The following is a 13,438-nucleotide window of genomic DNA, read 5'->3' on the forward strand; positions in this document are numbered from 1 at the left end:
TCTACCGACCGCCCACGCTGAATCGTCATAGGTCCATCCTGACCGGCTTGTTCCCGCCCACCTCTGGTTCTGCCACCATATATGGTCACGACATACGCACGGAGATGGAGCGGATCCGACAGAACCTGGGCATGTGTCCGCAGCACAATGTCCTCTTTGACAAGCTGAGTGTGGAGGAGCACCTGTGGTTCTACTCCAGGCTCAAAGGCATGGCGGAAGAAGACATACGCAAGGAGATGGACAAGTGAGTTCTGTTCATGGAAATTCAGGCAAAACCCAGGGATAAGAAAGACATTCTGATGCACTATTCCAAAATGAAAGCCTCTCAAAATACCATACATGAGCCATCACAAGACTACATCTGATCAATTTTAGATTAGATTTAAAAGGAAACGACTAATAGTTGCACCGTATTTCCACTTCAGGCAGAGAGTACACAAGGTGTCACTCGGTGATAACCAGGACATTCTGAGGTACCATTTTAGAAATTAAAGCCTCTCAAAATGCCACCTTCGTTTTTTACTGGATACTAGAAAAGGTGACTTCCTGTTACCAGTAGGTGGCGCTACGACATGATTCAACTTTACATCTCTTCAGGCCCAGAGTCTCATCAAACATGAGTAAATTGGAAAGAATCCGATGATGTCCAGTAGAGTTACAACGGTTTAGTTGTTGAAGGATCAGCTCTGCCGGCTCTCGCCACCGATTATCCGATTCTTATAATATTCACAGTGAAGCATTATCAAGGTCTTACCTCTCTGCTAAGAAATTTTGAGAGGGATTAGATTAACCTTTGAGGAGCATAACCTGTGAGGAGCAGGGTGTAAAATAGAAAAAACATTCTTCTTCCTGTTCTCCCCAGGTGGCGCTATGACTAAGGTTAAAAATGATCTCATGGATGTCTACAGGGTGAGAAGTTCATGCTATATGAGAAACATGGAGCAGATTAGATAAAGTATGGTCGAGTTAAAACAACTTCAATTTTCATGCCGAATGGTGGTTTTTCGAAAATGCTCCCTACACACATAGTTTGGAATTTCTTCCGGCAAAATGCATTTTTTAGAGGTAAGGTCCTCGAGATTACATTGTGCGAATTTGAAAAGAATCGGGTTCAATCCCTGGGAGGAGTTCGGTCTTTTACAAGAAATCATGTAAATAGGCCAAAAATAGGCCAAAAGGGCAGATTTTCAACGATTAATTGCAGCGCAGAATGTTTTCTAATTAGTACTGTTTAAATGTGCATTATACTGTATTTATTGTGTTGTAGTGCAGATAGACAAACGTAGGTTCCTCGCATGGCTCACACACACGTTTGGATGTTGTAGTTATTCATCTTGGCTGTTATTGTAACGGTTGTTCTGTCTTCAGTCCGTCCGTTGTCGATCCTTTAGGATCGTCCTTCCGCTCCCTGATGTGAATATTGTTGCTTTGCTGCGTGTCCAGGATGATCGTTGACCTGGAGTTGTCCAACAAACGGCACAGCCTGGTGCAGACTTTATCCGGCGGGATGAAGAGGAAGCTCTCTGTGGCCATCGCGTTCGTCGGGGGCTCCAGGGCCGTCATCCTGGACGAGCCCACCGCCGGGGTCGACCCCTACGCTCGCAGGGCCATCTGGGACCTCATCCTCAAGTACAAACAGGGTGAGTGGGGACTCACCCCTATTTTGGGGGCTTTTTTGGGGGTGGCGGACGGACACCGACACATGTAGCGCAGCATGTGGAGACAGAAATGACGTCATATAAGGAGACGGTTAAAGACCACAACATATTTGGTTTGTTTAGTAAAGGACCCGTCCTAACTTAAATGACTTCTGTCGTGATCTGACGCAAAATACAAACTGAACCCTTCCAGACATCTCGAGGGGGGGCAGCTGCTGCTTAGGGCTTTAGATCTGTGTTAAAGCCTGATGTCAGGGTGGGTGGAAGGCAGGACTCAAACGCAAAGGAACCGGCCACCGATCACTTTTTGCACCTGGCGTCACTCTGATCTGGAGGCGCATCGCGGAGAAAACCAATAGGGTGTTCACTCCATACGGATGGCGCCATTTATCTGGATAGTTGTTTTTGTGTGTGTTTGAACGACAAGTCTGAAGTAAAAGTAACGAGGCTATTTTTTAAATGTAAGGACTAGAAGTAAAATGTCGTCTGAAAATCAATACTCCAGTAAAGTATAGATACTCAAAATGTCTACTTAAGTACAGTAACAAAGTATTTGTACTTGTTACTTGACACCTAAAGCAATGTCACATAGCAACTGTCCCAACGTGACTAGTGGTATTTTCTCCGTGATGGACCCAAAAGGAGTTTACGTTCACTTCTGGTGTCCCAGGGGACACTGACAGCGGTCTCCTGTGTTCGTTTGACCCATCCATCCGAAAAGGACTCGCTGACTTTCCACGTAACCTTTGATGTGCTGTCACCTGCTTTGGTGGGTTTGGTGGGTCTGATGGGTCTGGTGGGTTTGGTGGGTTTGGTGGGTTTGGTGGGTCTGGTGGGTCTGGTGGGTTTGGTGGGTTTGGTGGGTTTGGTGAGTTTGGTGGGATTGGTGGGTTTGGTGAGTTTGGTGGGTTTGGTGAGTTTGGTGGGATTGGTGGGATTGATGGGATTTGTGGGTTTGGTGGGCTTGGTGGGCTTGGTGGGCTTGGTGGGTTTGATGGGTTTGATGGGTTTGGGGCAATGAGAACTTTCACAACCGGACAATTAAGTGGACGTCATGAGCAATGTGAATGAATGAGATGGTGCGAGATCTTCCAAGTAGACCCGATGCTGTTTACGTGAACGTACGGGGACAATTTGTTCTCTAGACGACTGAAATGAGATACACAACGTTTGGTGGCTACAGCTATTTTGTGCTGACAGGCAGCTACTTGAGGCAGTACTTTATCTTCAATCATGTTGGAGGGTTGCTAACAACACCCCAAACTTATTATTGGATGATAAAGTACAGCCTCTCGTACCTTATTGCTTCAGTACGTGTTGTACCTCTGCCCCAGGTCGTACAATACTGCTGTCCACCCACCACATGGACGAAGCAGACCTTCTGGGAGATCGCATCGCCATCATCTCACACGGAAAACTCAAGTGCTGCGGCTCGCCACTCTTCCTGAAGAGCACCTACGGAGACGGGTACAAACTGACGCTGGTGAAGAAGCAGAGTGAAGGCAGAGGTGAGTGGCCTTCTTTGTATGGGTTCTAAATTGACCCAATTTCAACCCCATTTTAGTCCATTTCAGCATCAAAAACAATGACAACAATAAAAAAACTGTCTTTTTGTCTCCCGGTATACTGGGATATGATCCCAATATGTAATATTTGTAACCCTATTTCAGACAGGGTACAGTGGTCTGTTCCTATTCTACCTGATCCAGTCTTATTCTACACAGACCTGTTCTAATCAGACGTGGTCCTATTGGACCCACATCTCACTCTACATGTTTTCCCAATCTTAAACACGTTATTTATTTTCTGCATGCAAACCGTAGCTGTGTGTTTGTCCTGTAACCACGTGTGTATATTCAGAATAATCTATTGCTGGATGTTTATCCTCCATGGACGTCAGAAACGCCTTTACTGTAAAAATGATGCAATAGATTTAAAATGACTGTCTCATTCTCCCGTAAATTCCCTGAGCCTCCTGAATGCATCCATCACGTTGTGTGCTTTCCTTCCATCCTCCAGGACAAGGCAGCCAGCTGCAGCCTCCTTCCTCTCTGTCTCCATCCTCCTCGCTGTCCCCTTGCTCAGAGGCTCGGGTCACCCAGTTTATTCGCCAGTTTGTGGCTTCGTGTCTGCTGGTGTCGGACTCCAACACTGAGTTGTCCTACGTCCTTCCCTCTGAGGCCGTGAAGAAGGGCTGCTTCGAGAGGCTGTTCCAGGTAACATGCACACCCGAAAACCTCCTCATGCTCTTCTGCACGAAAAGTGAACAATTTCGTGCTTTGGGAACCAATGTAATCACAAACACATTCTCTATTCTGTATGAATGCTTATTATCATTGTAAACAAAACCGTGTCTGATAGATAAGTTTAAGATGAACTGTAAATGTTTAACCCAGAGGCTCCACCGTGGCTGCAGAGGCAGCGGTAGTGTGCGACGGGAGCATGTTAGCGTGTTTTACAATATACTGCCACGTAAATTCCACAGTGTCCAGATAATGTGACGACAGCTCTCTTTAGACTCGACTGTCATTTGTGTTGCGTTCCTCAGGCTTTGGAGCAGAGCTTGGACAGCCTGGCTCTGACCAGCTTTGGGGTGATGGACACCACCCTGGAGGAGGTTTTCCTTAAAGTGTCTGAGGAGGACCAGTCCCTGGAGAACAGTGACGCTGGTGAGACAATGTTTCTCTCTCGTGTCTCCAGAGCTCCACAGAGCCACTCAAGTGTTTAGCTGGTATCGATTAGTCGTGGCTTTCCCAACAATACTGGTGTCAACTGACTGAATTACAGCTCTGACTCTAGACGTAGATTCTAGAATCCTGTCCTTGTCTCTCTGTCCTCTGGCAGACATGAAGGGTTCCCCAGTGGGGAAGCCCTCAGTGGGTTCAGGAGGGCAGGGGGCGCCACAGGGGGAGACGGGACCTTCAGTGGAGAGTGAGAGGCCGGAGGTGGAGCTGAGTAATCTGGTGAAGGGCTCCAGGCTGAGTCAGAGCCAGTCCTCCCTCAAATCGTCCTCGTCCATCGGCTCAGTGCGGGGGGACGAAGGGGGGCTGTACGCAGACTTCTATGGAGATTACTGCCCACTCTTTGACAACGGCCAAGAGCCCGACTGTGCCAGCCTGAGGGGTAAGACGACCAGATGCCAGACGTGCCGCGTCAGAGACTGAGCCCCCAGCCGGGGTTGATGGTCACATGACGTGTCCTTGAGAACTCGCGTTTACAAATCAGCAATTACGTTTGATTTCAAGTTAAACTTTTGAAGCGCCGGACAGTTGTTAATTGCGGTCCACACAGAACCACATCATCCATTTGACCCCTTTCTCCCACCTCCTGACCTCCAGGGGATGCAGAGAACCCCTTGTGCCCAGAGCCCGAGGTCCTGGAGGGGCAGAGCAGCCTCAAGCTGGAGGGTTGGTGGTTGAAGCTGAGTCAGTTCCACGGCCTCATCGTCAAGCGGTTCCACTGTGCCAAGAGGAACACCAAGGGCCTCTTCTCTCAGATCCTCCTTCCCGCCTTCTTCGTCTGCGTGGCCATGACCGTGGCCTTATCCGTGCCCGAGATTGGTGAGATTCTGCATAGAGACGTCCCTGTGATCCCTCTGGAAACCTTTTGCTGTGCTGCCTTTGTTATTCTAAACCAGGATTCTTTACCCTTTGACCCTTTGTGCAACAAAAACAGATGTGAAGCTGTTTGCTTGATTCCAAGTTAAAATGAGTCTCATGAAAGAATGCAGTGCTACTTGCTGCTTAATGTAGACATTTTTATTTTCTTATTTTTCACAGTGCTCTATTGTTATGAAATGTTGATGCTAACATGAACAACAGGTCGGTGATCTTCTCCGTCCATCACGTTTACAGGAGATCTGCCCCCGCTGACTCTGTCCCCTTCTCAGTACCATAACTACACCCAACCCAGAGGCAACTTCATCCCCTATGCCAACGAAGACAGACCCCAGTACCGGTACGGCCGCACGCACACGGCGCTCACCGATACACAGATGTGCGTCTGTCAACGCGGTCAGAGAAACGCTGCCGTGATGATGTCGTAAAAAAGACCACATGACCCCCCCTAAATCTTTTCTTACTTCAATCAATGATCATTGAAAGTATTACATGGCGTCGGGGATTGAAGAAGAAAAGAAAAGTCAATCAGCATCTTTGCCCCCCCCTCAGGAGTAAGGTGTCCCCAGACGCCAGCCCACAGGAGATCATCAACACCCTCCGTTTGCCCTCGGGAGTGGGGGCCACCTGCGTCCTGAAAACCCCCTTCAACAGCACCCTGGACCAACTGGCCCAGACCCTCAACCCCAGCGCCAACAACTCCAAGACCCTGGCCGCCCGCTACTTTGTCTCCATGTGCCTGGACTCCTTCACCCAGGGCGTCCCTCTCTCCAACTTCGTACCCCCACCTCCTTCACCGGCGCCGTCCGATGACCCGGATCCTCGCTTTGAGGACGGGCTGTGGAACTTCACAGTGGCCCCTCCAACCACCGTCCACGGTGAGTCCATCTCAAAGGACCCAACATGTCTCGACGAGTTTAAAAAAGGCCGTTGTTGGCTGAGCCAGAGGTTTGAGACCGGTGTAAACCAGATGTTAGTCTGTATCAGACCACCGCGGTGCAACAGAAGCTGAAGGTATGAACATATAACGAGGCATTTCACCAGCAGTTATTCAACTCCCATTCTTCTTATTAGCTCATTGTACCGTTCTGTTGAAATAGTTCAATAAAATGACCATAGTTGTCATCCAAGTTCAAAACAGAATGCTACTTTTAGTCACTGCTGTAGCCTCAAAATGATTCATCGGGCATCTCTGAAAGCGTTGAGACGCGTGTGAAGGAGTGAGGGAGCCTCTGAGGATTGTGAGAAAATGGGTCTGAAAGCCATGAGAGGCAATAGGAAGTCAGATGGCGAGCCGCCGTCTGGGGACGTCCCGTTGCTGCTGCACGTTATTACCGTCGGCTGCTACGGGGCGAAGGCTAAAGAAGGTGTTTCCTCCGTGTGCCCAGAGCCTGTGACGTCTCCGCCCACGCTCCCCCTGTCCATCCACGAGCCGGTGCGTTGTACCTGCTCCATGCAGGGGACGGGCTTCTCCTGCCCCAGTGGAGTGGGGGGACGCCCCCCCCTCACCAAGGTGGTCACGGGCGACATCCTGGTGGACATCACAGGCCGGAACGTCTCCGAGTATCTGCTCTTCACGTCAGACAGGCTGCGCCTGCACAGGTGAGAAGACACCTGCAGGAACAGCGGGGTTCTCTCTACGTAACAGATGGATACTGTATTTTACTGTAAAATTTACGGTGCATTTCTAACGGTATCTTACAGTATGCCATAATAACTGTAACATACAGTAAAATTTCCATCCCTTGCTTGTAAATTAACGGCCAATGTCATGAATAAACAGTTAAAGCTGTAAATTTACGATATTAGCAGACTACCGTAATTCAACTGCATGTTACATATATTTTACGAAGTGGTGGAAATACACATACAAGTGCAGTGAATCACAATCCAGCGGCCTCGCAGGGCCGTCGTTCGTGCTGCGCTCCAAAGCCGCCTGACAGGAGAAAGAAATCCGTCGCGGCTGTAACGTTACATTGTGGCAGGATGTCATGTGAACAGTAGTTAAAGGACTTGTTTTAATTTATACTGCAGTTATTCATCTGACGCACTAAAATAATAACTGATGCTCAGCTGCGTGTTACTGACGGGCCGGAGGTGAAACCACGCTGTGTGGCCGCTAGCGTAGCGTAGCATCGGCGATGGCTCAGCGTCACTGTAGCAGGAGATGCAAACATCTGGATAATCTCCGAGCATCCCCTTGGGACCTTCTTCGGTTTACCTGTACATTTGTTCTAATGACTCTCCATTGACTTTGCTCTCCAAAGATATGGTGGTTTGACAGTGGGCAACATCCAGAAATCCATCCCAGCGTCCTTTGGGAGGAAGATCCCTCCAATGGTTCGCAAGATAGCAGTTCGCAGGTCTGCTCAGGTAAGGCGGGCGGCGTGAAGTGGCCCAGAAGCTGGCGGGTGCAGCGCGAGCCTCCTCTGACGGAGCATCGCCTGTGTGCAGGTGCTGTACAACAACAAAGGTTACCACAGCATGCCCACGTACCTGAACGTCCTGAACAACGCCATCCTGCGCGCCAACCTGCCCGCGGCCAAGGGCAACCCTGCTGCCTACGGTAATAAGGGGCCGGCGTGGAGGGAGGCGGGGTCTGCGCTCCCTGTCACCTGCGCGCGTGTTGCCTTGTTGTGTCATGTGGTGTTTGTGTTCTACAGGTTTCACGCTGACAAATCACCCAATGAACAGAACCAGCGCCAGCCTCTCTTTGGACTACCTGTAAGTTCCTCCGTGACGCGGACATTTCCTCCCTCGGTGCCCGAAGGACCTTTTACAATGATTTATAGATCACAAATGAAATCTCTGGCTGGACGACACTGATCCTCTAGATGATGAAGTCATTTTAGTCGCAGGATGAATCATTATGGATGTTTGTGTTTCCTCCCCTTGTCTCCCCCCCTCTCTTTTCACATCCCTCCTGCAGGCTCCAGGGTACCGATGTGGTGATTGCCATCTTCATCATCGTGGCCATGTCCTTTGTTCCAGCCAGCTTTGTGGTTTTTCTGGTGGCAGAGAAATCCACAAAGGCCAAACACCTTCAGTTTGTCAGCGGCTGTGACCCCGTCATCTACTGGCTGGCCAACTACATGTGGGACATGGTGAGGAGGGAACCGTGTGTGTGTGTGTGTGTGTGTGTGTGTGTGTGTGTGTGTGTGTGAACGTACTGAACGTGGCCTCTGCATCATCTCTTCTCAGCTCAACTACCTGGTACCCGCCACGTGCTGTGTGATCATTCTGTTTGTGTTCGACCTGCCGGCCTACACCTCGCCGACCAACTTCCCTGCTGTCCTCTCCCTCTTTCTTCTCTACGGGTGAGAAGAATACACCGACACGCCACCGACACGCCACCAACACGCCACAGACACGCCACCGACGCGCCACCGACGCGCCACCGACGCGCCACAGACACGCCACCGACACGCCACCGACACGCCACAGACACGCCACCGACGCGCCACCGACACGCCACCGACACGCCACAGACACGCCACCGACGCGCCACCGACGCGCCACCGACGCGCCACAGACACGCCACCGACACGCCACCGACACGCCACAGACACGCCACAGACACGCCACAGACGCGCCACCGACACGCCACCGACGCGCCACAGACGCGCCACAGACACGCCACAGACGCGCCACCGACACGCCACCGACGCGCCACAGACGCGCCACAGACGCGCCACAGACGCGCCACAGACACCGGGGGGGCGACTCCTCTGGTACTAAAGTCTAATTTCATAGAAAACAAGTCAACAAGAAACAAAAACCTTCATTCTAGTATTCATACTAGTTCATGAAAAGGGGAACAAAACACGACAACAACCGCAGCAGGAAGACCGTGACAGAACGTGACACGTGACAAACATGTTGTAGTACACGATGAGTTCCTCTTTATCTTTTGAGTAGAAAATATGTGCAAAGTACTCCTATTGGTACTTGATAATAAGATATTTATTTGACAACATGCAGCTGCTTTGAGGTTCTAAAAGCTGAAACATGGAAGTCTTCCTGTCAAAGCGAGAGCGCCTCCTGGTGGTCCCGGTTAGAGCTTGGGACGTCCTGCGGGGTTTTGCTCAGCTGCTTGCTCTTTCTTCCAGGTGGTCCATCACTCCCATCATGTACCCAGCTTCCTTCTGGTTTGAGGTGCCCAGTACGGCCTACGTGTTCCTCATAGTCATCAACCTGTTCATCGGCATCACGGCCACCGTTGCCACCTTCCTCCTGCAGCTCTTTGAGCACGATAAGGTCAGTTTGACTCAACTCGCCAAACGTACATTCATTAAGTACTAAACGGGTCCGGAGCGTTGTGCAATAACCTGCTAGCGCTCGTTCTGTAGCCGCGTCCATCAAGGTCCTTTTGGTTTATTTACTATTTACTATTTCCATCTGCTGCAGGATCTGAAAATAGTCAACAGTTACCTGAAGTCCTGTTTCCTAATCTTCCCCAACTACAACCTGGGCCACGGCCTGATGGAGATGGCGTACAACGAGTACATCAATGAGTACTACGCCAAAATAGGTACTACAGGACGCAGTGGTCCGACAAGGATTTCTGTCTCTGAAGTAAAGTGTGCACAGTAAAACAATACAAACAGCTTAAGACACGATGGAGGGACAACATTCTCATAATGAAACGAGGTCTTGTTAGTTCACTAGTTGTCCCACTTTCCTCCACTGTGATTGGACAGAAGGTTACAAACACAACAAGCAGCACTAAAACGCACAACGTTGCATTCTTGCTTTGAGTCTTACAGTTTTTTTTCGGTTGCTAAACGTCAGCGGGAACAACTGGAGTCACGTGTGCAAAACTCTGACTCCAGTCTGCACAGCAGCCGTTCATGAGGACCGAACTCTAGATCGCTTTTCATTGCTTGAACACAGTGTTCAAAACTCTACACACTGATCACATGACGTCTCCACAACCTGCACAACACTGTGGATTTACTGCACTTTGTTCAAATGCAACACACTGCTGTCAGAACTGAACCACACATTCAACACGCAATGTGCCTTTAAAACACGGATGATTCTATTCAGCTGAAAGGCTGAGCAGGTGACTTGTTAGTGAACACACACACACACACACATATATATATATATATATATATATATATATATATATATTCTTCCCCAGGTTGATGGAGAGAGAACATTAGATGTGATGGTGATGAGAACCTGTGTCCTGATGCTAGAGAGGCAGGATCAGCCCTCAGTTATTTGTTCATTATCAGTCTGTACTTTTAGTTTCTACCTTTTTTTCTCATTACTGTAATTCTGTAAATTACTACAGACTATTGAAGCAAACTGCTAATTTTCATTTACCTTAAAGAATTGTTATGTTCTATAAACTGTAATAAGTCCTGTGAAAGAATGTGACTCTTTTCTTTGAAGACAATCGTACTTTGTATTGCGTCACTGAAGTGGTTCAAAGTGTCCTGAGCGGTTGAGCTCAGGTGACTGTTGGTGCTGCAGATGGAGTCAGAGTTTTTCATGTGACTCCAGTTGTTCCCGCTGACGTTTAGCAACCGAAAAAAACTGTAAATAAAAATAAATGAATGTTTTTTAACTTTTGAAAGAGAAACCTCTGTTCGGGAACCAGTCGGAGGGTAACGGGTGTGAATGTCTGCTCTCAGGCCAGTTTGACAAGATGAAGTCTCCGTTCGAGTGGGACATTGTGACTCGAGGACTCGTTGCCATGACGATTGAAGGCTTCGTCGGCTTCCTCATCACCATCCTCTGCCAGTACAACTTCCTCAGGAAGCCCCCGTGAGTGAAGTGTGTCTGTGAGGTGTGTGTGCGTGTGTGTGTGTGTGTGTGTGTGTGTGTGGAGCCGCCATCACCAATCCCTCTCCATCTTCTCTGGTTGAGATCAAATTCCATTTGTAAAAGTACACTTCACACCGTAACGACCATAATCATCGTCATTTTTTACCCTTCGATCCACTATTGAAACTAATTTATATTCTATATATGTGTGTGTGTGTGTGTGTGTGTGTGTGTGTGTGTGTGAGTCCAGGAGGGTGCCAGTCAGCTCACAGCCCATCGACGATGACGATGTAGACGTGGCCTGTGAGAGACGAAGAGTGCTGCGAGGAGACGCCAACGACGACATGCTGAAGATCGAGAACCTGACAAAGGTTTAATTAATAATAGTTAGAAAAATAACACGCAGATTCCCGGTTGGGCCTCCAAGAAATGTGCACACCAGTAGACGCTCCACCAACCAGTTAGAACCTGATGATTCCCATGAAGACACACGCTTGGTTTCCGTTGCTGGTTCCAGGTTTACAAATCAAGGAAGATGGGCCGCATCCTGGCAGTGGACCGCCTGTGTCTGGGCGTCCGGCCTGGCGAGTGTTTCGGACTCCTGGGAGTCAATGGAGCGGGGAAGACCACCACCTTCAAGATGCTAACGGGAGACGAGGCCACCACTGGGGGGGAGGCTTTCATCGACGGAAACAGGTCAGCGCCGCCAAAACACGTCCGCCTTCGTGGCTTCTTCTTTACCCGTCAGCAAGCGAGGCAGGACGGACGCATGGACAGCAGAACCATCCAAGTCAAAGGGATTGTGACCGTCCTGTCCTGTGTGTGTGTGTGTGTGTGTGTGTGTGTGTGTGTGTGTGTGTGTGTGTGTGTGTGTGTGTGTGTGTGCGTGCAGCATTCTGAAGGACCTGTTACGTGTGCAGCAGAGCATCGGCTACTGTCCACAGTTTGATGCTCTGTTTGACGACTTGACGGCCAGAGAACATCTGGAGCTTTACACGCGTCTCCGTGGCATTCCATGGAAAGACCAGGGGAGGGTGAGCCTTGCACACACACACACACGCACACACACACACACGCACACACACACACACGCACTGCTTCCTACAAATAAATACAACATCAGTTGTATTTAGTCGAGTATTTGTCATCAGGAGTTTCCCACAGGCGTCACTAGTTCAGACCCCCACACTGTCAACATGACGGGTGGTGTTGTCCCTCGGCCCCTCCAGGTGGTGCAGTGGGCGTTGGAAAAGCTGGAGTTGTCCAAGTATGCTGACAAGCCTGCAGCGACTTACAGCGGAGGAAACAAACGCAAGCTTTCCACTGCCATCGCTCTCATTGGATACCCCTCACTCATCTTCCTGGTAGGACCCCCTGCAGGGCACAGGACCAGTGACACGCTGTGACGCTCCACACCAGCTGCAATCGTTGAACCCACCACCTGCTTTTTAGCATCTGACTGTGTGTTTTTGGGGGGTTGTTGCAGGACGAGCCCACCACTGGCATGGACCCAAAGGCGCGGCGATTCCTCTGGAATTTAATCCTGGACATCATCAAGACGGGCCGGTCCGTAGTGCTGACGTCACACAGGTGAGACGTCTCTCTGCTGTTCTGTCCTCGGTCCCCGTAGGGGTCAATGACGCATTCTCCTGCGGTCTTTTGCAGCATGGAGGAGTGCGAGGCCTTGTGCACCCGGCTGGGCATCATGGTGAATGGCCGGTTCAAATGCCTGGGCAGCATCCAGCATCTCAAGAACAGGTCGGGAGGACACATGTTTCATCTGTTCAATAAACTGTACTAGTCTTCCTTTTAACACTACGGGTCAGAGGACAGCTGTCCATCACTGACATTCATAACATTCTCGGTCTCGGGGATTGAACCTTTTCCAGTAGATGGACTTTATTTATTAGGCTACTGAACCCGTCTGACTTTTGGGTGATTTGCTTAAAAGCCTGTTTGAGTTGGAGCGAAGTGGAGACGGGATCACATCACTGCAGGATGAGGCCACACGTTGTTCGCTCTGTCTGCACCTTCAGTCACCTTGTTCACAGCCAGTGGAAAGGCGCCTTTAAACTAACGTCTGCCCTCGCCGTGCTGTGACGACGCTGCAGGTTTGGGGATGGCTACATGATCACAGTGAGGACCAAGATCAGCTCCAACGTGAAGGAGGTGGTTCGGTTCTTCAACAGGAACTTCCCCGAGGCCGTGCTGAAGGTAGACTCCTGCTTTCTCTGATGATGGCTCAGATTAGTGTCCATTGTTCTGATGATGATCACGTAACTAGAGCCCTTGTATGAAGAGGTATGGCTGAGTGGGATTTAACACGTCGTCCTGCTGTGTTGTTTGGCTCCGCCCTCGCCTTGTTGACTCCGCCCCGCGCGCTAA

The 13,438-nt window shown here is 49.8% G+C and overlaps 1 protein-coding gene across 2 annotated transcripts in view; it reads left to right on the plus strand.

The window, feature by feature from the left end:
• The window catches only part of abca2 (ATP-binding cassette, sub-family A (ABC1), member 2), a 49,314-nt gene that overhangs the window by 33,422 nt on the left and 2,454 nt on the right, over nucleotides 1–13,438 (plus strand). For both annotated transcript variants that reach the window (XM_078087439.1, XM_078087440.1), the window contains 25 exons: nucleotides 32–244; nucleotides 1,444–1,640; nucleotides 2,993–3,166; nucleotides 3,678–3,874; nucleotides 4,207–4,327; nucleotides 4,503–4,781; nucleotides 4,997–5,218; nucleotides 5,513–5,615; nucleotides 5,828–6,153; nucleotides 6,664–6,877; nucleotides 7,543–7,648; nucleotides 7,730–7,841; nucleotides 7,939–7,999; nucleotides 8,205–8,379; nucleotides 8,477–8,592; nucleotides 9,385–9,532; nucleotides 9,683–9,806; nucleotides 10,921–11,053; nucleotides 11,304–11,424; nucleotides 11,571–11,749; nucleotides 11,946–12,087; nucleotides 12,283–12,417; nucleotides 12,540–12,643; nucleotides 12,719–12,811; nucleotides 13,165–13,267. In XM_078087439.1, the coding sequence (XP_077943565.1) occupies nucleotides 32–244; nucleotides 1,444–1,640; nucleotides 2,993–3,166; nucleotides 3,678–3,874; nucleotides 4,207–4,327; nucleotides 4,503–4,781; nucleotides 4,997–5,218; nucleotides 5,513–5,615; nucleotides 5,828–6,153; nucleotides 6,664–6,877; nucleotides 7,543–7,648; nucleotides 7,730–7,841; nucleotides 7,939–7,999; nucleotides 8,205–8,379; nucleotides 8,477–8,592; nucleotides 9,385–9,532; nucleotides 9,683–9,806; nucleotides 10,921–11,053; nucleotides 11,304–11,424; nucleotides 11,571–11,749; nucleotides 11,946–12,087; nucleotides 12,283–12,417; nucleotides 12,540–12,643; nucleotides 12,719–12,811; nucleotides 13,165–13,267 (3,898 nt within the window). The remainder of the gene's footprint in view (nucleotides 1–31; nucleotides 245–1,443; nucleotides 1,641–2,992; nucleotides 3,167–3,677; nucleotides 3,875–4,206; nucleotides 4,328–4,502; nucleotides 4,782–4,996; nucleotides 5,219–5,512; nucleotides 5,616–5,827; nucleotides 6,154–6,663; nucleotides 6,878–7,542; nucleotides 7,649–7,729; nucleotides 7,842–7,938; nucleotides 8,000–8,204; nucleotides 8,380–8,476; nucleotides 8,593–9,384; nucleotides 9,533–9,682; nucleotides 9,807–10,920; nucleotides 11,054–11,303; nucleotides 11,425–11,570; nucleotides 11,750–11,945; nucleotides 12,088–12,282; nucleotides 12,418–12,539; nucleotides 12,644–12,718; nucleotides 12,812–13,164; nucleotides 13,268–13,438) is intronic.

The sequence above is a fragment of the Gasterosteus aculeatus genome, chromosome 13 (genome assembly GCF_964276395.1).
Source record: "Gasterosteus aculeatus chromosome 13, fGasAcu3.hap1.1, whole genome shotgun sequence".
Taxonomy (NCBI): domain Eukaryota; kingdom Metazoa; phylum Chordata; class Actinopteri; order Perciformes; family Gasterosteidae; genus Gasterosteus; species Gasterosteus aculeatus.